General features: G+C 39.5%; 1 protein-coding gene across 3 annotated transcripts; it reads right to left on the bottom strand.

The window, feature by feature from the left end:
• Positions 1-21,287, bottom strand: NCBP3 (nuclear cap binding subunit 3). 3 transcript variants are annotated; one of them, XM_081943128.1, is made up of 13 exons: positions 21,244-21,287; positions 18,671-18,736; positions 15,467-15,572; positions 14,099-14,224; positions 13,754-13,879; positions 12,166-12,239; positions 11,614-11,722; positions 10,761-10,860; positions 9,006-9,112; positions 7,571-7,862; positions 3,948-4,105; positions 2,962-3,126; positions 1-1,730 (listed from the first exon to the last, which is right to left on the bottom strand). In XM_081943128.1, the coding sequence occupies exons 3-13, from the start codon at positions 15,477-15,479 to the stop codon at positions 1,495-1,497; spliced, it is 1,506 nt and encodes a 501-aa protein (XP_081799254.1). In that variant the 5' UTR covers positions 15,480-15,572; positions 18,671-18,736; positions 21,244-21,287; the 3' UTR covers positions 1-1,494. The 3 variants fall into 3 exon arrangements, with proteins under 3 accessions (XP_081799254.1, XP_081799252.1, XP_081799253.1); XM_081943126.1 differs by lacking the exon at positions 21,244-21,287 and adding an exon at positions 19,882-20,135; XM_081943127.1 differs by lacking the exons at positions 14,099-14,224; positions 21,244-21,287 and adding an exon at positions 19,882-20,136.
• Between the last annotated feature and the right edge of the window lie 1,867 nt (positions 21,288-23,154).

The following is a 23,154-nucleotide window of genomic DNA, read 5'->3' on the forward strand; positions in this document are numbered from 1 at the left end:
TTCATAATCAAACATCACATTTACTTTGTCATTTATAAATTTTAGAATCCACGTTTAAACAAATGTAAATCAGTACAAAACAGGAAAGTCTTCAAGACTTTTAACTGACCTCCTCCTTACAAGGTGTGTTCATGGAAATAGTTTCTAAGTCATGTACTGCTCTTCCGTGTCATAAAATTCCAAACTAATGATCCAACGCCCCCAAGTTGTGGAGAGGAATGGAGAGAGCTCCCATTTTGTCAAAAGGAAAAGACGGAAGACCCAAGAAATGTATTAAATATGATGGCACTAAAGAGGTACATTCCCTAGCAGGCTGGGAAGAATGTATGCTACATGTCTTACTGTCCAGAAACTTTAAAAATCCCCTCAGTTTCCTGTATTGGAAGAAGCGGGGATAGGGGAAGCTGCCCAGATAGAAGTTATCACTTACTGGTCAAGGTAAGAGAGCCAAAGAAACAATACAATTTAGAGAATACGGAGGAGACGCTACTACAGATATCTATATCATGACAGCAATAATGACAAAACATATGCACGCCTCCTGTAACAGGGCTACGATTAACCAGAAACTAATCTTCACTTCTGCTCACCTCAAAAGGCCTTACGCATAGGCTTTTATTGGATGCTACACCGAGATCCATTAATCTATTTTATACACATGCACACGTAGAGGAACGTGAGCATGCACACACACACACTATATATATATATAGCGCATTATATATATATATACATATATATATATATATATATATATATATATATATATATATATATATATATATATAAAAAATGCATTCTGCATATATAAAACCATAATAGTAGCTGTTACTGTAACCAACAAAAACTTCCACAAATAGATATGTGTGTGCTTATGTCTGTACATGTGTGTGTATACACACACACACATATACATAAATTATTATTCCCACTGAGCATTATACACACGGATATTATTTTTTAAGTTGTTTCTGCATAATGAACAAAAAGTATACCATTTAGGATTTCTCATTGTTCATTTTAGGTAAAAATGTCTCTCCAATACAGAAAGCCAAATTCTAATGGAATCACATTCAGGAACTGCTGACACAGAGAAAAGTTATTCATTGTCCTTTCTTGGATTTACATTCATGGTCATTCTGGAGTGGGAGAAGCAGAAGGAGAGCCAGCCCTAATGGCTAATCAGAGAAAAACCAGAAAGGCAAAGTTGATCAACCCAGAAAAGTTCTGTATCATTTTTGGAGTATCAGAATCTTGTTTCCAACTTAATGGAAAGATACAAGTCTTCTATAAAACTTGACTGCTTCCTAAGGGGAGAACACACACACACGCACACACACACACCTAAAGTCACCTCTGCCCTGCAAGGACATCTCATGTTAGAGATTCCTTGAAACATGGATCGGATGGTTTGGCAGAGGAAGGCTCCTGGGCCCAGGCCAGTCAGTCAGTTTGGAGCCATTAGAACAGTCTCCAAGGATGTCCTAAAAGCCATCATGATTCTGTGTCCGAGCCTGAGCTGCTCTCTTGACTAATTTCAATCTGCAGTGACGGCAAGTTATCAAGTCGGCTTTTCTTCTGACGTGACTCTTCTTTTTCTTTAATGAGAGCCCCCCATGCCCGCTGGAGCTCAGAGTCGTCATCTTCGGGTGATTCTGATGATTTTTCTGCTCGCTCTGGGACTTTTTCCTGTGTCTTTGATGCAGACCCCAAACGTGTCCGTAGATTTGCTGTCATTGTACAAACAACAGAATGTAGTAAGAATTGTATGCAGAGAAAAAGCATGTTCTCAAACAGGTGTCAAGTCTTCAATGATATAACCCAAACTAAGGTTTTACAATCCCAATGTACTCTGAACAGTAAGAATAAAGTATTAGGCATACATATGGCTTCTGCCTGGAGTAATACCTCATGTACTTTGTATCTCAACCTACAGCTGTTAAAAACTTCCATAGTGTTTTACATAATATCCACCATTTTTTTACATTATTCTCTCCCTATCCTTACCACTACATATTAATTCCTGCCACCTCCCACTTTTATCTACCACAGCGAGAACTTTAACATCAGAGTTTTCCAATCTGTATTTCATTCCAGGTCTAATTTGAAGGAAGTGCTAAAACATGGAGAGCAAATGGGTATTACTATTCCCAGAATCTCTCTCTGAAGAGCCAGATGTTGGTAAAGGAAATTTTTTTTTACCATTCCCTTTGAGCAAGATTAACCCCATTGGTGTCCTTGCTTATGGATGCTTATCTCATCCATAAGCAAGGACACCAATACTCATTCTATTTGTGTTTTTGAATTGGTGTGATGTAGAATATGCTATTTTTTTCCAGTCACAATTGTTTTATTTAAATCCAAATAGCTAAGAAGCCTAAGTAATCCGAATAGCCAAGAAACCCTAAAGAATCCAAATTGCCAAGGGAGCCAGTGACTCTAATTGTGGTTTCCCCAATTTTCAGTGAATGAATTGATCTGATGTACAGAATTAAAAACTTCAGCCATATTGTTTTTATAAACTTTCTTCTTGAGATAGATTCATTTATTGTTCAGAACTAATTCAACGTACTCTAATCTTTCAGAGAACCAAAAACACTTTATAGCTAGTCCTCAACTTACAACCATTTGTTTAATGACAGCTGAAAATTACGATGGTGCTGAAAAGTGATTTACAATCAGTCCTTGCACCTATGGTTTCATAGCGTCCCTGCAGTTGAAGAAACAATGACCGTCTCAATCAGCATCAGCTCAGCGCACATTTCAACCTAGACTTTTCCCAGATCACTGCTCAATAATGAAGCTACTGCATAACAGTACTACTTGTCTACCCAAATGGAGAGTTACTCATGATTTTTATAAAAAAGAGGAAACAACTAGTGCTGAATTACACGCTCTGCTTACACCTTTTGGCCATCACGGCTTTTAAAAGCAACAGAAAAGTTGACTGACACAACTGACCAGATTTCTTCTCTCTGGTATCTGAATAAAGGCCTTTCCCTTCTTGCCTGGGGATTCCTAGACGACTATGAACATCGGACATAGGCTCACGGTGAGACGAAGGGATACTGCTGGGCTGAGGTGTTTCTGGTGAATGTGGCCTCTTGCCAAGCCTCTGTCGGACATCTGGAAACAATACATGGATAATCATGCATTTGATTTTACTCTGCTTACTGACACTCATCATCCCAATGAAGACTCCCAACATAAGCATTATTATTAAGCTGGGTATACCAGTGATAGTACATGATCCTACAGCCTGATGGGAAGAAGATTGGGGGTGTGGGTGTTGGTGTATGTGTATGTGTACATGCCCATGCGGTATCAGGAGGGTGAATGATCTGAAACTTCGTAATGGCAGGCCACACCAACTATGCCATCTCAGGGGCATCTAGCATTTGAAGAACAGCCATGTTGCTCATCCTATTTATTCTGAATTATACAAGCTGTCAGGCCTGCAGCTATATTCCTTTTTAGGATCTTTGGCCTGCCACACTCTCTTTTATTTTCCTATGCTGTTTCATTAGTGTAGTAATTGGGAGGGGGAATAGTAAGGAGTAGAATTGTAGAGTGCGTTGTTGTCATTCCTTTCTAGAAGCTCAAGGTCATCTTTTGTCTCCACACCTCTGCACCTGATCGGAACCAGCTGGGCGGAGATGCTAGCGTGGCCGAAGAAGATTGGACCATGTGATGGATTTATGGGTATGGGAAAAAGATCATGAACTTTAAACTGGGTGGAATCCCAGGAAGTTTTCAGATTTGGGATTCCACAGTTCGATGCAAACATGTCTGCCTTATTAAATTGGAACCTTAAGGATAGCTCTGCCTTGGACTCTGATTTAATTCTGCATGATATTTGGAACGCTGACATAAGCAATACAATGTTCCAAAAGAGCTCCTCCAAAGCAGAAGTAAATCGGGACAATGAACAGCAAAAGATCCTTTACCTGATTTCACAGAGCTCAGGGGCTGATGCAGGCCAGGGCTCCCATGTCTTTTTTCTTCCAACAGCAGCCTCACATCAGTAACTTTCTCTGAGGGTCCTTTGCTTCCAATACGATTCTTGACATTGCTGGAAGTGACACTGTCTGCTCTCATTGAATTTCTACATTAATAAAAAAAAATAATCTTCCATGAATCACAATGGAAACTGCAAGGTCTACAAACTCCACCAGAACACGTTTTTGTGTAAAAAGTGTGTTGTTTAATGAGAATAGGCAAATCTGTACTTCAAAATCAAGGTTCGAGTTGCTCTGGAATGAGAAGATGCTCCAATCTCTGTTCTGCTGAACATCTGAAAGCCAGGAAAAGATCACCCACGGGCTAGCTGGAGACCTTAACACCAGGGAAGACTAAATGTTAGCATGAGTAAGGATTTCCCAAACATGATCATCAGTGTGAGAGGAAAGGAGCCTCGGCACTACAATGATGTATGTGCATCTTGACCAAAATAAGATGTTTGAGTCTTCCCAGGCAATTGCTGTACTGCCCATGTCTCACCATCTCTAAGAATGGAAACCGTAAAGTTTTCTGAGATGGATATTATTCAGAAAGTCTTTATTTGGACATTTATTGATATTCTACAAACAAGGAAACTGGGAGAACCCACTGAAGTTCTGAATGAAGTAAAGCATGAACCAAATTCATACTTTAAGGAAGCTGTGGAAAAAATAACTATCAGAACCCGAATCAAATGAAGTCTGAATTGGGTAGGTTTTGTTTGAAAAACACTATTTGGGGCATGGCTCAGTCCAGAAACTGTTTTAAATTGACCTAAATTTTTGTTTTAAAGAATCCATATGTGACTTTTCTCTTTTCCACTGAAAGATGCATGAAGTACAAAAATAAAAGTGGGTTTAAATTAATGAAAAGGTTTGCTGGACCAAAAAAAAAAAAAAAACCCACAGAAAAATTGTATGCTGTTAGAAGCTATTTTAAGTCTGGAAGAGTAAAAATGATGCATCTACATTCCTTCTTATAAAACTGAATTATTAAAATGACCACATTCACTTTTATATATAGTACTTCATTGGATCATGAAGGACATAGAACTTGCTAGAACATACTGAGTATTTAAAACTTACAATGTAAAAATAAAATCAATAGAAATGTACATTACTATTGCTAAAAATATGGAACATGATACTGTAAATTATGTAGCTTTCATAACTGTATTGTAATTTAATATTTAACATAGAAACCAAGTTTTATTGTAACATAGATCCATGAGTGATTTGGTTGAGCTTTAGTAACTATGGTATTAGTAATTAAACTTTACTTCTGCAATGTGTCAATGAGAACCAGGGTGTATTATCTGATTACAGCCTTATATTCTGCTTTCTTTGCATATTGTTAGAATTATGTTTATTTTTAACTTTTATGAGATGATTTCTGGAAACTCTAGGAAAAATGTATAGTCTATTTTGACAATCCCATATGGAGACTTTGGTATCGTGGACAGAACATCTGGCATGAACAAATGTATTAATTGGTTACTGCTAGAAAAATTCAGATGTTCGAAAATTGAGAGACAAAGGATCAAAGAAATTACTGATGTCTCTAAAGTTCAGAAATATAGGAACATAATAAATCCATATACAGGTACTTCTTGAGTTATAACTATTTCTTCAGTGACTGAGTATAATAGCAGTGAATTAAGGGGGATTTATGATGTCTCCTCAAAGTCACAGCAATCCCATGGTCAGATGATTGAGATTTGGGTGTTTGGCATTCGCTCCTGCTCTTTTCTGTCCTGAGGCACATCTGGGCAGCATGAGAATTTGTACTATAGCGCCTGCCTGTCCATATTCCATACTGCCCACCCAGAGCACCCTCTGGCCTTCTCATAACACTTGTCCACTGGCCTACTTGTCTGGGAACACAGTTTCAGCATTCAGAGCTGTGCTGGCACAGTGGTTAGAATATAATATTGCAGGCTAACTCTGCCCATAGCCAGGAGCTCAATCCTGACCAGCTCAAGGTTGACTCAGCCTTCCTTTCTTCCAAGGTAAGTAAAATGAGGACCCAGACTGTTGGTGGTAATATGTTGACTCGGTAAACCACTTAAGAGAATTCTATAAAGCACTATGAGGTGGTATATACCGTATTTTTCGGAGGGTAAGACGCACCAGAGTATAAGACGTACCAAGATTTTGAAGAGGCAATTTTTTTTAAAAAAGTTTTGCACTCTGCAGACCTCCCAAAAACGGTCTGTTTTTTGTGAAAACTGGCCATTTTTTGTCCCCCCCCCCCCAAAAAAGAGGCATGCATAGTCTTTAGGCGGCTTGTAGAGTGCTCCTGGGGGCTGGAGGGCCAAAAACGAGCAAAAAATGGCCTGTTTTTCACGAAAAAGGGCAGGCATAGCCTTTAGGAGGCTTATAGAGTGCTTCTAAGGGCTGGGAGGGGCAAAAAACGGCCTGTTTTTTGCTCATTTTTGCCCTCCCCAGCCTCCAGCAGAACTCTGGAAGCCTCCTAAAGGCTACGCACGGCCATTTTCACGAAGGGGGCAGGGTTTCAGGAGGCCAAAAATGCTGTATTCAGTGTATAAGATGCACCCAGATTTTCACCCTTCTTTTTGAGGGAAAAAGATGCGTCTTATACTCTGAAAAATACAGTAAGTCTAAGTGCTATTATCTCTACCCATGTCATGGTTACAAAGTCCTCATATAACAATGGAAATGGAGACTGCCTTTGCTAAGGGACATGGTCAAATGATGTTGCCTTTTATGACAGTATCATTTAGCAACAGAAATTTCAGTCCCAATTGCCATAGTAGCCGGAGGACTATCTTTACTACCACTTTGAAAAATATCCCTGCGTAGAATCAACAACTAATGAGAATCTAAAGTAGAAAGCCAATTAAATTTGGGAGTGGCACCAAACACATAGATCATGAGATGTCACACTTATGTCATTCATACAAGCGTCTTGTAAAGTTCTAAAACAAACAAGAAGGGCTTCTTCACGGATGCTAGAAAAGATACTGATTAATTCCTTCAAACTGCAAATTTTTAGTTTCTCCGAAGATGGAGAGGTGGACCTTTAATCTATCTGATTAAAGAAACCCCTTTCCCTTCACAACGTCTTTCCTTACCTGTCTTATTTTTTTGTGCTATCATCATCTTTATGCAAACCTGAACAATCTAAGAATCTTGAGCTTCCACTGGAATAATGTTTACATTTAAATATTTAGAATGCTTATGTGTGTTTACAGCATGATTGGAACAGGCAAAGAAAATATATTGGAATGTACTCTTTCATCTTTTGAATTTAATATCAGTTTTTCCCCAAAATTTGCTATCCTCAGATAGTTTTCTGATTTACCTCTTACTATAGTCTTGTGGTCAGTTACATTGCAATTGCTTCATTTATTCAGCTTTAAATTAATCATTTTATTTCATGTCTGTTTTCCCCCATCGCCAGTGTGCCTATAATCCCAACGTATGTAGTTTGAACCAATTTTCTTCTTTTATGCAGTCTTAATTTGATGGTCAAACCTCATCAGCTCACCAAAGTAATCTAGGATTAAGAGATAAAGGAACCCAGCCTTTTCAATGCAAACCAGCCTTACCTAATGCTCTTCAACTGAGACTCTACTTCATCTGCATACATAGTCATTTTCATGCTTTTCTTGGGGGAAGGAGTAGAGATCATCTTCAACTCAAGATCATAGTCCATTTCATCAGAATCAGATTCGCTAGCACTGGAACGCCGAGCACTCCGTTCACGAGACTGCTTGTAAGCCTGCAGCTCATCTCTGTATTCCACAACAACGCGATCATCCTCATCCATATATTGATCATCATCATCCTGGTCCTCTTCCTCCTCTTCCTCAATTGGTTCTTCAGGGACATTTACTAACCCTGGAAGGCAAGAATGATATTTCTAAAAAGGCTAAAATTGCAGCCAGCATTTTATGTGTGAAAACAGTTGAATGCAAAAAATAGAAGCCTTTCTGTCGGTGGCACGGGGAGCATATGCAAAGGAAACCAGAGGGGACCTCAAAAAAAAAAAAAAAAAAGAATTCAGTAAATATTTTGCTGGTTTAGTGCAATTCCTCTTTCCCAAATGACTTCTGTCGACACCTAAGCACCTTAGAAATCTATTTTGCTAATTTCTGTGTTAAAGAATTGTATATTCCCTGTATCATGAATTATGATAAAAAATAAGAGCCCGTCCATTACACCAGTAATGATTGTGGCAAGTTAATGTGGGAATAGACCGCCTTCTAATGAAAAGAAGATAACCTCTATTGTCATTTTTCTGTATACACAATGGCATACATTAAAATGAAATTCCGATGCTTGCTCTCAAAAGGAAAAACGCCATCCACCAAACAATGTCACCATCCCAAGGATAACAACGTTTCTTAGAAACGTTGAAAAAGTACACGTTTGGTCACCAGATGTCAGTATAAAGGTCTCAGTGTAAATTTTCTGTATAAAGAAGTAAAGTTTGTTCCCTGGTTTGTTAGTTTTTTAGTTTGCTCTTACATGCCATTTGTATGCACAGATTCTTGTCTGTTTGGTTTTGCAAGAATTAAATTCTAAAGGCTGAAACAATGTAATTAGTTTTATCTGAGTTTGAGGCTGAATGATGAGACCAGACTCCTGCCTTAAAATATTTATCTAGTGTTTTTTTTTTCCTATTTGTGTTATTTGCCCCATAAGATTACTTGGATTCTTAAAACTATCTTGGCCTACATTCCAGGAGCAACACTTTCTGTTGCTTTTAGAGAAGAATGAAAGCACAGTCCCAAAACCCAGTTTTTCCTTCTATTTTGATTTCACAATGCTATTTTATAATGTAACTGTTTTTACTGGAGAGTCCATACTGTACACATGCAAAATTAGGTAGTTAAGCCTTTACGACAGAAGAAAAAATTTACACATACACATGATTCATACACAAGTTTTATATGCATACTCCAGTTTTATAATGTGCAACAGACCAACTATGTTGAAAGTAGTTATAATTTGCTTGCATTACAAAATGTTTTCACTTACCTGAATGATGATGTTTATAAGGGGGTGTCAGACCAACATCATCCCCAATGAGGGTTCTTTTTTTAATTACATCCCGGTGAAGTCGGCGTGAATGATACCTCCGCTTCCTGCAAAGACAGAAGATTTACAGCTATCACCAACTTAAATTTTTCCTATAACCTTCCACTAGAAATTGGGGCTTTAGATATAACCAGTGCATTTTTGATCAGAGATGGTTTGGTTGTGCCCCCCTCCATTTGCAAATGACCCAGAAAAATGATAACTTTCACTTTCTCTTTTGTCACTACTATGATAACATAAAATGAACCTTGGGTATGGTTATAGTTCAGGGTTCTATAAGAATCCAGCAAGCGTTCTAATGGGCCTTATGAACCAAACCACTGTGTTATACTATACAGTTTACAATTGTTTAATCATAGCATGTTGGGCAAATATGCTATGTTTGCTACCAACATAGCAATTGTATTTTGTTAAACCAGGATTAGCTAAGTGATTTGATTTGGTCTTGCCGATATGTTGGCAACTTTTCAAACTAAAGCTCAAAAATATACAGAGTCTAGGAAACTATTCTAGATATTTCCAGAACATTCTGGAATTCTGAATGTTCCAAGAACATTCCTATTCCTGAGTATTTATTTCTCATGTTGTCTGCTGCAGTTCTTCTACTTGTAATGTCTTCTTGTAATCAAGCATGTACCTAATTCCACATCCCAAGAATATAGGTTCGCCTGGTGCGCCAATTGCGCCCCCTATTGGATCGGGACGCCTTACGCACGGTCACTCATGCGCTGGTGACGTCTCGCCTGGACTACTGCAATGCTCTCTACATGGGGCTCCCCTTGAGATGCACCCGAAGACTACAGCTAGTTCAGAATGCGGCCGCGCGGGCCATCATGGGAGGGACAAGATACTCCCATATAACACCACTCCTGCGCGAGCTGCACTGGCTGCCTGTGGTTTTTCGGGTGCGTTTCAAGGTGTTGGTTACTATCTTCAAAGCGCTCCATGGCACGGGACCTAGTTACCTGCGGGATCGCATCTCACCTCATACATCCCTGCGACCAATCCGCTCTCACAGGGAGGGACTCCTCCAGGTGCCGTCCACTAAGCAGTGTCAACGGGCGGCGCCCAGGAGTAGAGCCTTCTCTGTGATGGGCCCAACCCTCTGGAATGACCTCCCCCCCGATATTAGAACTACCACCGACCTCCGCTCCTTCCGACAGAAGCTTAAGACCCACCTGTTCCAATTAGCTGGCTTAACTGATTTATAGTCCCATTTTAACCTCCTGGCAAACATCTTATTGGGTAGTTTTTAAGGGTATTTTAATGTATTTTAATGTTTATTTGTATTTTAATTTAAATATTGTACAGTCCACATCCTACCTCCTCCTTTTACCTATTTGTATATTTAAGTATACTCATATTCTGTATTTATACTGTTTTAATATAACTGTACACCGCCCCGAGTCCTGTTTAGGAAAGGGTGCGGTTTATAAATTAAAGTTTATTATTTATTATTATTATTATTATATAGTAAGATGGTCCTGGACCAAAGACAGCTCTAATGAACCCAGGGCACTAACTAATGTTGTTATACAGAATGAATAGCATACCAAGAAGATATTTCCCATATATCTTACTGGGCCAAAAGAGATGTGGGAAATGACAGATACTTTCAAATAAAAGAATCAGGCTAACACAATAGCTCATATTTTGGATAATGTAATTCCCAAGGTGTATCTCTCCCCAGCTCACCATGAGTTGCTCAAGATGCCTTTCATGCCTCCATAATTAGGATTTCCATATTTCATGTAATACTGACTTCTCCTGGCAGCTCCAAGCTCCTTCTTGTCATCTGTAACAGTAGCACAAATGCTAAGTTGATGCAGGGACATTCTACACTACTGGAACTATGGAACCAATCACAAATTATTTCCATAGTAGGAATCAATTTCAATGCCTAAAATGTAACCCTAATCCTTTTTAACGTTGTGGATTTTTTTGTTTTTTTTAAACTCGAAACAGATGGGTTCATTCTGTAGAGGCTTACTATCTAAACATGAATGTTATTTCTCTAAAAATATTTTTAAAAGACATGGAAAAAACAACAACCCACAATCACATTTCCCTTCTGGGGTCTCATGCAGTCCAGACAGCTGATACCTGATCTACAAAGAAACCTATGAATCTAAGAGCGGAAAGCATTAGGAAAGATTAAAAGGTGAGATGAAAACCTACCTAGGTAAAACTTTTTCTGATTCACTTGGTGACTATTAAGAGATAGACTTCTCTCCAGTAGCATCCTTCTTATGAAGAGCCTTCCAGAGAGGATCATGTGGCACCCATACTTTGACCATTTTAGCAACACATTATATCTTATTATCAAGTTTTTTAAATTCTTAAAATATTTTACAGATTTACAAATGCTTTTAATTATTTTAAAATTTCTGTGAAAATCTTGGTTAATCGCTATATAGATGAGAAATAGCTAATTCATTATACTCAGGGTTCATGAAAGATTTCTGTGGATCATAAAATTAAGACAAATTCTAGGCCATAACTGTTCACTGCGTTGCAATGGAGTCTTTGTATAGATGAAGCTCTTTACCTCTAGTGGCAAATCTCATGAAGAGCTTGTTGCCTTTGGCCAGCTTACTGGCTGGACGAAGGTCATTACGCAAAAGGGAATCTTCTTCCACTTGGGATAAAGTGTCCAGCTGTAGAAAAAAATAACGCCACACATTTCAGGCTAGTATTTCAGGAATGACCATGATAACAAGAGGCCCTGATAACCACAAAGATATTGTTCTATTTCAAAGCCAGATCTCTCTGCTTGAAAAAACCAGCCCAATTTTTGGATTCTATGTTCACTTTTTATTCAGTTCAATGAAATTGTGAGATAATATACATGTCTTTGAGAAGAGCACGAAGCTCAGCTTAAGGGGCCTGTTTGGTCTAATGCACAGCCAATCACAATTCCTGTGTTATAATTTATTGGAGGTTGTCAACGAAACTCTCTCCGCCTCCCCATGGCAAATTAGATTGTAGATACTCTTTAGTCATATTCTGTTATTTATTTCAGCTTTCCCCAATATGGGCACCCTTCAGATATGCAGAACATCTCCCAGAATCCCTCAGCTAGCACGGTAATTGCACTAACCTCTGTATCACTTGGATGATCGTCTTCTACCTCACCTTCTTCTGTTTCATCATCTGAGCTTTCCTCTTGTTTTTCTAAAATAAACAAAATATGCATTTTACAATCATTACCTTCTTGTCTATACTTATTAAACAGTGCCCTACGGTAGTTGATTATCCAGAAGTGCCAAAAACAGAAGTCAGGAGGAGGTTAAACAGGATTTCTCCACAACAATGAAACTCAGCTGCCTTTTTTGCACTCTAATATTGATTCTCCAGGTTCCCAGCACTAAAACCACGTAGGACTCAGAGAAGGAAGATGAGCCTCACAAAATGAGCCACACTTCTTATGAAAGAAACACATTGTCTACCTAGTACCAAGTAGCTCAGGGACAGAGAACCTGGTTTGCATGCAGATTATCACAATATCAAGTCCAAAGCATTCAAGATTACAAAACTTTTCAGATAGTAATGCCATTGGAATTATTAGTTGGCTTGAAACCATGGAAGAGCATAGGAAAATGCTCTTGCGTTAGGGAGAGCCATTACCTATTAGTTAATGACTGCCTAACTATTTACTGTGGTTTGATCAATCAAAAATTGGAGATAACCTGGATGGGGATTTCCATATCTTTCTAGTATAGTCAGAATTGAACCTAAAACTTTTTGTATACCAAACGTGTTCTAATTAGGTACACTTCTTTCCACAGCATAGACAATACAGATACTCTTTGACTTACGACCACAATTGAGTCCAAAATTTCTGTTACTAAGTGAGACTTTTAAGCACATTTTGCCTCATTTTACAACTTTTCTTGCCACAGTTGTTAAGTGACTCACTGCAGTGGTTAAGTGAACCTGGCTTCCCCATTGACTTTCCTTGACAGAAGGTTAGAAGTGATCGCATGATCCCAGGATACTGCAACCATCGTAAATATGAGTCAGTGCCTGAATTTTGATCACATGACCATCGGGATGCTACAATGGCCGTGTGAAAAATGGTTATATGTCACTTTTTTCAGAGTTGTAACTTTGAACTGTCACTAAACGAACTGTTGTAAGTCAATGTAAGTACAAGCTCAGCCGAACCAATAATCCATCTCAACAGAGCCAAGTCACAAACTTATTAAAAGACTCAGGAGATCCCAATAAAAATATTTAATTATGAAGAGAAGGAGCTGAACCAAAAGCAAAAAGATAACCAAGGAGTATCTCTCTCCCTTCTTTTGCTTCCTATTTGTGTAAAAATGGAGTAAAGGCTTACGTCTGATTAACTCTTAAGGCCCTGCAACTTAGTTGATTCTTCTGAACATGCCCACTGTTTCACATGTTCAGTCTCTTTTATTAAGCTCAGTAGTTTTTTGAAAATCCTTTTCAGTCTTGTTATTTAAGGCCTTTTCACATTGGTGATGAAAGAACCTTCTATAAATGAAGTATATGTACAACATTTAGAACTAGAAGGTCATACTATGATCTCTGCAAGCAAAACTATCTCTGAAACTGCATAGGTGGTTTCAGCAGTGGATTTCAGAATCCCACTTAATACCAATTAACATGGGCCTAGCTGTACCAAACAAAATCCAAAGTCCTGTGTCTAAGGAACAAAGTACCTTTCTTTGTGGAATCTTCTATTTTCTTAGAGTTTTCTTGGGGTTTTATTTTTGCCTCACTAGGCATAGAACTCATGTTGATGAGTGCTCGTGTCGCTGTTACTTCATCAAGCCAAACCACATTGCCTCAAAAGAAAGAAAGAAAATTTCTGTTAGTTCCCAAACTACAAACACAAAATGAAAAATGCAATAAACTGTCTCAAGTGTGAGAGAAATGTCATAAGGAAAAACTTTTCCATTCCCACTAGAGGTTTAACAGAAAATAAAGGTGACAATCCCCATAGAATAAATCATCTTTCTGCTTAAAACAAATTTACTGTAGTTTATTTGATCTCAAGTACTTACAAGATGTGTCATCCAGCCACTCAATGTGAGCAGGGGGATATTCCTTGAAATAGGCAAAAATATCCTGAGTGCTCATTTCATCAACACCATAAATATATATGGTATCTAGCCGCAATTTGGGAATGGCTGCAAGAAATTCAAAATCTAGTCTAAGTGTCAGCAACTAACAAAAGAAAAAAAGCCAAACCAAACAAAAAACATCAGGCAACAACGCAAATAAATCACTTTCACTTTTTTGAAAGTTCGAGAAAGCACAGCACAGCTCAAAAAAAGGAAGAAAGGCTGCTTCGTCTCATCATCAGTGAGATTTATCTAGATGAAAAACCCGGAAAAGGATTATTTTCATTCCCTTTTCCATAGTCCATCTGGGACATTCTTTCCCTAATGTAGGCATAACAAGGTTAAAGGAGTGAAAGGGGATTATCATTCTTTTGAAAACAGTGAATAATCCACATTTTAAAAATCTATTCAGATACCAATCCCATTAAATTCAATGGTTATTTGTTCTCATTTAAGGATCACAGGACCAACAGTTGAACAAGAAAGAAACAAGACTATAGCTTTTTCAATGTGGCATATTTCCATGTAAAATTATATGTTCTGAAGTTCACCTCTGACATCTTCCACTATTATATCATCCTAGATGGACTAATGATACAACTCAGTACATAGCAGGTAACTATGTACTAGAATAGACACTTATCCCACTGTGTCAGACCTGCCTCCGCTTGAACCCCTAAGTAAGAAAGATCCTTAACTCCATTTATTGGGAAAGATAAGGGAATTACGATAATGCATAACCAGAATCAAGAATTGTGCGCCAAAATCCCCAAATCTAACCTTTTCCCTCCTTCAGTCGCCTCCCATTACTGGGGCCCCTTGTCCTATCAAACTCAGACAAGATGTTTTCAGAACAGTCACTTCAGACATAGGTTTGGTATGCAGCTGCATTCCATTCCCAGCCAGTTGTCCTTGAAGTCCATCTCAGATACAGTGAAGTTTCGTTTCCCCCGAAGCATCCCCTCTCCCATCCAGCTCCCCCCCCCCCAAGTTCATGGCAACTGATACTGAATGGTTGAGAAGCACAAGTGTGAGGTGGCAGCTGACATACTGCTTCTACACAAAGTGCCTGATTCCCAAACTACTAGCACAACTGCTCTACTTTACTAATTCATTTGCTGAAATTAAGAAATGTATCATTTGGATTCTTTCCTCATCTATGCAGTTATCCACTGAAAAATTCACTCATTAAGGAGGATCAGTTGTGCATTTCACCCAACCCGAGAGACCAAAACACCAATAGTTTTACAAAGCCTAGAACAAACAGGAAGGTTTATTTTTTTAAAAAAAGCACAGAGTTCTCGGTACCTTTCTTCATCATATCTCGATCCAGTGTTACATTTCTTTGAGCAAGATTGATTTCTCCACGAAAATGAAAACGTTTTGCTCTCTGCTCCTTCTTCTCAATCGCTTCCTACAAAAGGGAAAAAAGAGGTGATTCAACACCCAAGTGACTGGTAGTAACAGCAGCGGATATCTGCTTTGCAAAAAAACAGAAAAGACACTCATATTTCTTAAAACCTAAATTCATTTGGGGGGGGGGGGCTGCTCTGCTGGATTACAACATTACCTGTACGGAATAGCAGCGAAAATTATGGCCTGATGCTTTATACAATGTAACTGGAAAAACAACTTGCTCCTTCTATCAAATCTCCATGTGATGCAGAAACATTTGGCTCTCCCTGACAGAAGGGAATGATGCAATTGGAAAATAAAATCCAGGCCCCCATTCAAAAAGCTTCTGAATAAATTTAGACAGTTACAATTTTTCACATTCACAGCAGGAAGATAGGTAGCTTCCCATTTAAGAAAAATATGCAGAAGCCCAATTGTTTCAGGATACAAAATCTTCCCATAAATTGCTTCTTGCCATAAAATATCAGCTGTATTCAACAGCTTTGCTAAAACTAGTCCAGAGTGCCATAGCCCAGTATCTGCAAATAACTATTAGGGTAATTAATGAGAGAAGATGAAAGGAAAAAGCAACAATTTCCCAGTGCAGGTATACTGAGACAAAGTTCTTGTGTCAAATGTTATTTCCAATTATTCGAATATCACAATCCCATTTAAATATTGATTGTATTGGGGAATGGAAATATATTTCTTCAGTTATGTATGGAGACCAGTCAACTATGAAGGGAAGCTCACACTGAGAGATTCTAGAGAAAAAAATAATGAAAACTATTACATTTGCCATTATATATTTATTAAAAGAACACAGATAATTTATAAAAATGCAAATAACACATTACTTGGATCCTGCCAACTCCCTCCCCCTATTTTTAGAGGGGGAAGGCCATGCTGTAGAAATATGCCTATACACTGTAGTGAAACTCACATAATATACATTCATATAAAAATACAGTAAAACCTCCAGAGTTAATCTAATTTTCATAGATAGGACATACACGATATGTAACCATAGAAAATCAACCTCTCTATACTGACCACCTCTGCATATTGTGTATCTTGACCACCTGGACCTTGACACACAGTATTAATTTACTCTCTATAACTTGACTTGTTGAGTCCAGTCTGCATCAAGGCAAGAAAAGTGAAATGCAGAATTGGTAGCAATGAATTTCTTTCAAGAAGAGTATCAGAGAATACAATATTTTTGACTTTTATTTGGCAATTTAACAATGATAATTATGAATTTATTTCCTAATACAAATTGAACAAAGGCTTAATTTTTCCCCACGTCATTCTTTCCCTTTTCAGGATCAATTAAAAAATAGCCAATGATAAAATGAAACAAATACACACACAACACAGACATATGCAAGCAGTGTTATTTGTTTTACCGTGGAGCGACTATCAAAGCAAAGCACCAACAGCGTGCAATTTATAATGGATCTAACCATTATGAAAGAAAGGAAAACACAGTTTTAAAGTGCAACAATGTTTAGCTACAATTATGAAGCAGTTGTATGAGAAAGAACCAGTTTTTACTTTTTTGTCTTTTCTCTATGCAAGTTGAGTCATGATGGCAAAAAGAAAGAACTGAAAGAGCTGATGTAGAAGGAGAAGGTTGATCTTTTTTATGTTTTCTAGAAAACAGCAGCCAAAGAAAGACAGTGGAACATTTTGGTGTCAGCAAGACAATAGTAATATCGAAAAACGTAAGGATGAGTACATGGAGAAATATGATAAAGTAGAGATTTACAACGGAAAAGGAGAAACACATTGCTGGTTGAAGTCAATGAATCCACATTACATTGGTTTAAAAAAAAGAGGATTGTTAACACTAAAAGCTCTGGGCCAATGATCCAAGGAATTGCTAAAAAGTTTGCAAAGGAGCTCAGGGTATCACATTTCCAAGCATCAAGTGGTTGGCTCGAGAAATTTAAACTACAACACAAGATCTCCCAGAAAGTATTGTGTAGTGAATAATGGAGTTCCAGTAGAAGTTATTGAAGAGTTCATTGAAGAGTTTCTGGACTTCGCCAGTGGCTTCAAAGATGATGACATCTTTAATGCTGACGAGTTTGGAGTCTTTTTCAAGGTGATGCCTGACAGAAGCCCTGTTATGAGGGGTGACAAATGTTAACAGTGGAAAACTTTCTAAAGAACACTTTGCAGATCTGCTGTGCGCTAGCTTAACCAGAGAGAAGCTAAAACCTTTGGTGATTGGTAAATTGGCAAAGCCATGCTCATTCAAGAATCTGCAGCCCAAAGACCTTCCAATCAACTGGAAAACTAACAAATCTGCATGAATGTGTGGTATTTGAGGAGTGGATAAGATATACTGAGTGAGAAACGAAGAAGCCCGAAACAATACAGAAGTGCTTCCAAGAAAGCTGGATTTGTTACAACCCAAGAGCAACATGTTCCCATGGCAGAATTCGAGGGAGCAGATTTTGAGGATTTTGTTGCAATGGATGACAATGTAGCAATCTGCGATGAACATCACCCAGAAGAAATTTTCCAATCAGTATTGAACTAAGGTGCACCCCAGCAGAAAAGTCCTGGAAGCAATTGATGAAGCAGAAGAATTAAGGAGGACACAGAAATTCCAGATATACCAGAAGAAGAGGATGCCAGTCATTTGATAATACAATTAGTCATTTGCTATGGGAAAATGCTCAGGTATGCTGAATGGTACAATTAGTGCTGAGAATGCTTTCTTCGCTTACCTTCATACAAAAAAAAAAGAAACAAACTAAAATTGACTTTTTTGAGAAAGAATGATCAAACCATGAGGCAACAATACATATATAAATGTGTTAATTTTATATGCTAAAGTATTAAATGAATGTTTCCCTGTGTTTTCCGTGTTTCTGTAGGACATTCTCTAATAAAAGCTGTACAATAAGATGAGGCACAGTTACATATCAGTACAGTTGTTCCATATGTTGACCACCTCCATATGTTGATCACTTTCCTTCAGTCCCTTGGGTGCCCAACTTTCAGAGATTTTACTGCATGTATATGTGTACGTCAATGAACCTAAAATTTGACATTTTCCGGGTTTCCAAAGTGAATGAAAAGCACATCACTGTCTGTAAATACCTTTGAAGTCACATCTATTCCAGTGATAAAGCTCCCAGCTTTGTTTTCATATCTTCTGCTAGTATCCTGAAATAAAACAACCATTAATATTACTACTGAACAAACTGCCTTTTTTGTAGAGCAGCATCCACAATTAATGATGAAAGTTATAATATACTTTCCTAATCTGAAGTTCTCCTAGAAACCCTGTTTTAACCTTTGGTCATCTCTCATTCCCCAAAGTTCCAAGCCAATTAACAAGGGCCATCCCAGCTGCAAAAAAACCCATTTCAGTTGCTCTTTCTTGTTTCTCTGAGGCTTCCTGTTAATTTTAAACTGAAGTAGTGTACTTTTTTCTTTTTCTTTTTGAAGCCCAAAGTAAAGGACTGGTAAATGTCTACCATTCCCCACCAGCCTATTGGGACTGCTCACTCCATATAAGTTGCATTGGGCACCTATAAGCAAGCCGCCATCTCCATGTCCTCCATACAGGGCTCTTTCAAGAGCCCATGCAACCATCTCAAGAGAAACTTCCCTCAGCTACACTGCATTTTCTGTGAGATACAATACAATACAATAGCAGAGTTGGAAGGGACCTTGGAGGTCTTCTAGTCCAACCCCCTGCCTAGGCAGGAAACCCTATACTGTTTCAGACAAATGGCTATCCAACATCTTCTTAAAGACTTCCAGTGTTGGGGCATTCATAACTTCTGGAGGCAAGCTGTTCCACTGATTAATTGTTCTGTCAGGAAATTTCTCCTCAGTTCTAAGTTGCTTCTCTCCTTGATTAGTTTCCACCCATTGCTTCTTGTTCTACCCTCAGGTGCCTTGGAGAAGAGTTTGATTCCCTCTTCTTTGTGGCAACCCCTGAAGATGAGGAAGCCCAAGTAAGGAACCAATAAATAAAACTCCCCTTTTTAGTGCAAATCTGCCAAATCTCGGGAAAGCTTCTATCTGGGGCTAGGCAGCCGCGCAGACAAGAGCTGGAGGCGCAAAAAGAAACGAGGGAAGAGAGAGAAGAGATCTTTTAATCAGGGTCCCACTGCTTGTTTGTCAACATCCGCGTATCTCGGGTGACTCCATTCATCCCTGACACAGCGAATTCAGTCTCTGGTTATGGGACACGCATGCGCAAAGAGTGCCCTGCCTTTCAAGCCTCCGGATCCAGGTTTATGCGCCTAAGGGCCTCCTGTGATTCCCCTCCGCCCGGCCCGTTTCCCCGGCTCCGTTACCGGCAGCAGCTCCCTCAGCGAGCACCCCACAGGCACGGCTAGCTCCTCTGCTGATGCCGTGGATATCGGAGGCGAGGTGGTAGCGGGGGCTGCGGCCTGAAGCAACAGCTCGCCCTCCTCCACTTCCATGGGCTCCGGCTCGGTCGCCTTCACCGAAATACGGAGGCCCCGCACAGCCGCCATCGCCCCGCAGGCCCTGCCGCCGCCGCCGCCGCCGAAGGAGGGCGAGACCGGAAACAGGAAGAGTGGAGGCGGAAGTCATAGAGATACGTTGGCCGGCTGGCCAGAGCGCCACCCGAGAGGGGGGGGGGCGTTGCTGCGCCCATCAGGGGGGCGGACTGTGGAGGGGACTTCAGAAATTACCCGTCGCCCCGCCTTATGAGATGGGATTTGATGATATCCCGCCTGCCGGAAAGTAGGAAAAAGTTAGCCTTTTTAGGTTAGGTGAGCCTGATAATGATTAATGTTCTCAATTCGCACAATATATTGAACCGTAAACGGAGCAAATAGAATTTCCATCATCACATACACGTCCGGAGAGTAAGGCTGTTATTTTTGCAGTCTAAGTCTGTTAGCCCTACATGTAGCTTAATATGTGAACGACGCAACCGGGTATATAATTAATTAAGCGCATCACATCAACATAATCATCATTTGCAATCACGTGACATCCATTCATTAAATTCCAAACTGCCCCAACAGAAGTATGTCATGATTAAATAGGCTGCTGTGCAGGTTCAACATCCTCTCTCCCCTTTCTAGCCCCAAACGCCAGGTCACACTTGATTATCACTTGTCAATATTCAAGAAACTTCAAATCAATTTTTGGTGAGTGCCTGGATTACTGCAGTTTTCTTGGCAAGTTTTTTTGAAAGTGATTTCCCATTGCCTTGTTCCTAGATCCGAAAGAGAATGACTGGGTCAAAGTCACCTAGCTGGCTTTGTGCCTAAGGCAGGATGAACTCATGGTCTCCTACAACTGGCTACTTTAATCACTACAGCAAACTGGCTCTATTCAAAGAATTAGCTTTTATATACCGTAGTTCTTTGCTTTTTGCAGCTTGGTCATGCAAATTAAACATACAGCATCTCATTTCAAATACACCAATAATAAAGCTAATTCTTATGGTTTTAATGTGGAACAATTTAAGCGACAATTGGTAGATTCCCTTGGAACCATTTCCTTTTCCACTCAATGGCATGAGTGGATGGGAAACACAGTCACCAATCTGTTCTGTCCCGTGATTCTAAGGAATATGCAGACACAGGCTTCGCTGTCTGCCACGACTAATTACGGAGATAAAGCCACCCCTTGGCTAGGAGCCCAGAACACCATCTTCAAGAAACCAAGATTAGACTTACGGAATGCTTTCTCAACGGCTAGTAAAATGGTCTGTTGTTTCCTGCAAAGATTCCCCTCCCGTCGCTCCACCTATAAACTCTTTGGGAAGAGCCACAACCGTAGCCAGCTGTCCCTATTTCTTTCTATGACGTCTTCTCCACAGCTGCTCCCTTCTCCTCTCAGCTCTACGCACACACACATCAGGGACAACCTCCCTCTGTTCCTCCTCACTGCTCCCTGACTCAGATGCCACCTGGTGGCCAACAGGCCTCTCTAGTTCCTGCTCTGACTCCAAACACTCTCCAGAGTCTTCCTCATCCTCCAGAGCAGTCCCATAATGGTCATCGCTTTCAGAGTCCACCAACAGCTCAGCTGGCCGCTGCTAGGCCACAACACCAATCATTGTTCTTAAAATGTTATTGGGTGAGCTCAGCCAACTATGGATTGATATATGAGATGCAACTTCGTGTTTCAAGTTTCCCAAGTGACAGGTTACCAGTGTTGAAAAATTTATCCATGCTAGTAATTTGTGGTAGACCTGTATTTCTGAACACAGGCGTAGCACTTTCCTGGAAGAGGTCTAAATCCACGTTCAAAAACAATTGTCTAAAGGAGGGATTCAGAATAAAGTCTGACAGAGCTCTCTCATTGTATCAGGTGGCTTCATATCATATGTATTCTTTTTTATTCCATGTGTATCCTTTTTCTGTTCCTGCAACTTTTAAGCTATGCTTTTTTGAATATGGATTCCTCCAAAAGAATGTAGACACATTTCCAAAAATAGCCAGAATGACATGTCACTGGTACAAGGTACATTGAGCACCCTGTCCTAGAAAGGAATATAGACCAGACTCTTATTAAGTGCAGTCCAGCTACAATATCTTCCAAACTGACAAATGCTCAAGGAAGCAGAAATGCTGACAGCTGGCAACAATCAGAAGTAGACTGTAAAACAGATAAAATAGAATAGGAGTAGACCAGGGGTGGGTTCCGGCAGACACTACTGTCAATTCACTTGTGTGCGTACTTGATGCATGCTGTGCACACATGCACAGTGCAATTAAAATTGTTCTGTGCATGCGCAGAACTGAAATACAAGATGGCAGCGCCACTGGCACCGCCCAGGGAACAGGTTTGGGGACATGGCAGACCTGGGTCACTGCCGGTTCCAGTGACACAGGCCACCAAACTACTACCAGTTCGCCGAAAATGGTCCGAACCGGTAGGAACCCACCACTGGAGTAGACAAAATGTGTCATTCTGTCCAAAGAAATAAAACCATAAAAAGGGCTATATAAAACTGCTTTTCAGCAGAAGTAGCAGAGACTTTATAATTCATTCATTTGGAACAGAACTAGTAAACTCATAGGTAGCAGAACTCGTTTCTCAATCAGGAAGATGATCAATGCCCATTTTAATTGTGACTTGCTTACAGAGATAGCATTTTGCTAGCTGAGCAATTCTGGCAATGGCAATCTCAGGGCAGGTAAGAGAGCCCCGGGTTGTAAAATATTCAGCCCAACAGTGGTTCTGGATGGGTGGGATTCAGAAGCTGACTAAGGTGATACATGTCACGTGTCATGCAAATTTTAAAACTTTAGAGCTTACTGCAAATTATAAATAGAATAGCTACTTGCCATAAAAATATAAATAGTCTCAGGAAAAGTGATCTTTTCACTTTTATCACAGTGAGATTCAAGTTCTTTGACAACGTGATTGTTGGGACTTAAGATATGAAAGGAGATTGAGTTACCTTGGGATTGAAATTATATCATTAATTTTGCAGACTGCTTGAATGCTTAATAATGTTTAATAAACTGGGACAAAATGTGGGGTATTCTTGAAGGTTTTCAAATGATGGTTGAATGGCTCCTTTCAAAGGTAGGATTGACAAATGTGGGCTGCGATGATCCAGGTGACCACTGGATGGC

The sequence above is a fragment of the Natrix helvetica genome (genome assembly GCF_964273705.1).
Source record: "Natrix helvetica genome assembly, chromosome: 2".
NCBI lineage: Eukaryota > Metazoa > Chordata > Lepidosauria > Squamata > Natricidae > Natrix > Natrix helvetica.

Bases quoted from the DNA above. Each gene is read 5' to 3' on its own strand.
- NCBP3 (XM_081943126.1), bottom strand. From the start codon at position 20,064: ATGGCGGCTGTGCGGGGCCTCCGTATTTCGGTGAAGGCGACCGAGCCG. The intron at 12,240-13,753 runs GTACTTTGTTCC...TGTTTATTTTAG, and splicing joins AGAAGATTCCACAAAGAAAG to AAAAACAAGAGGAAAGCTCA. The intron at 7,863-9,005 runs GTAAGTGAAAAC...CTTGCCTTCCAG, and splicing joins TTATAAACATCATCATTCAG to GGTTAGTAAATGTCCCTGAA.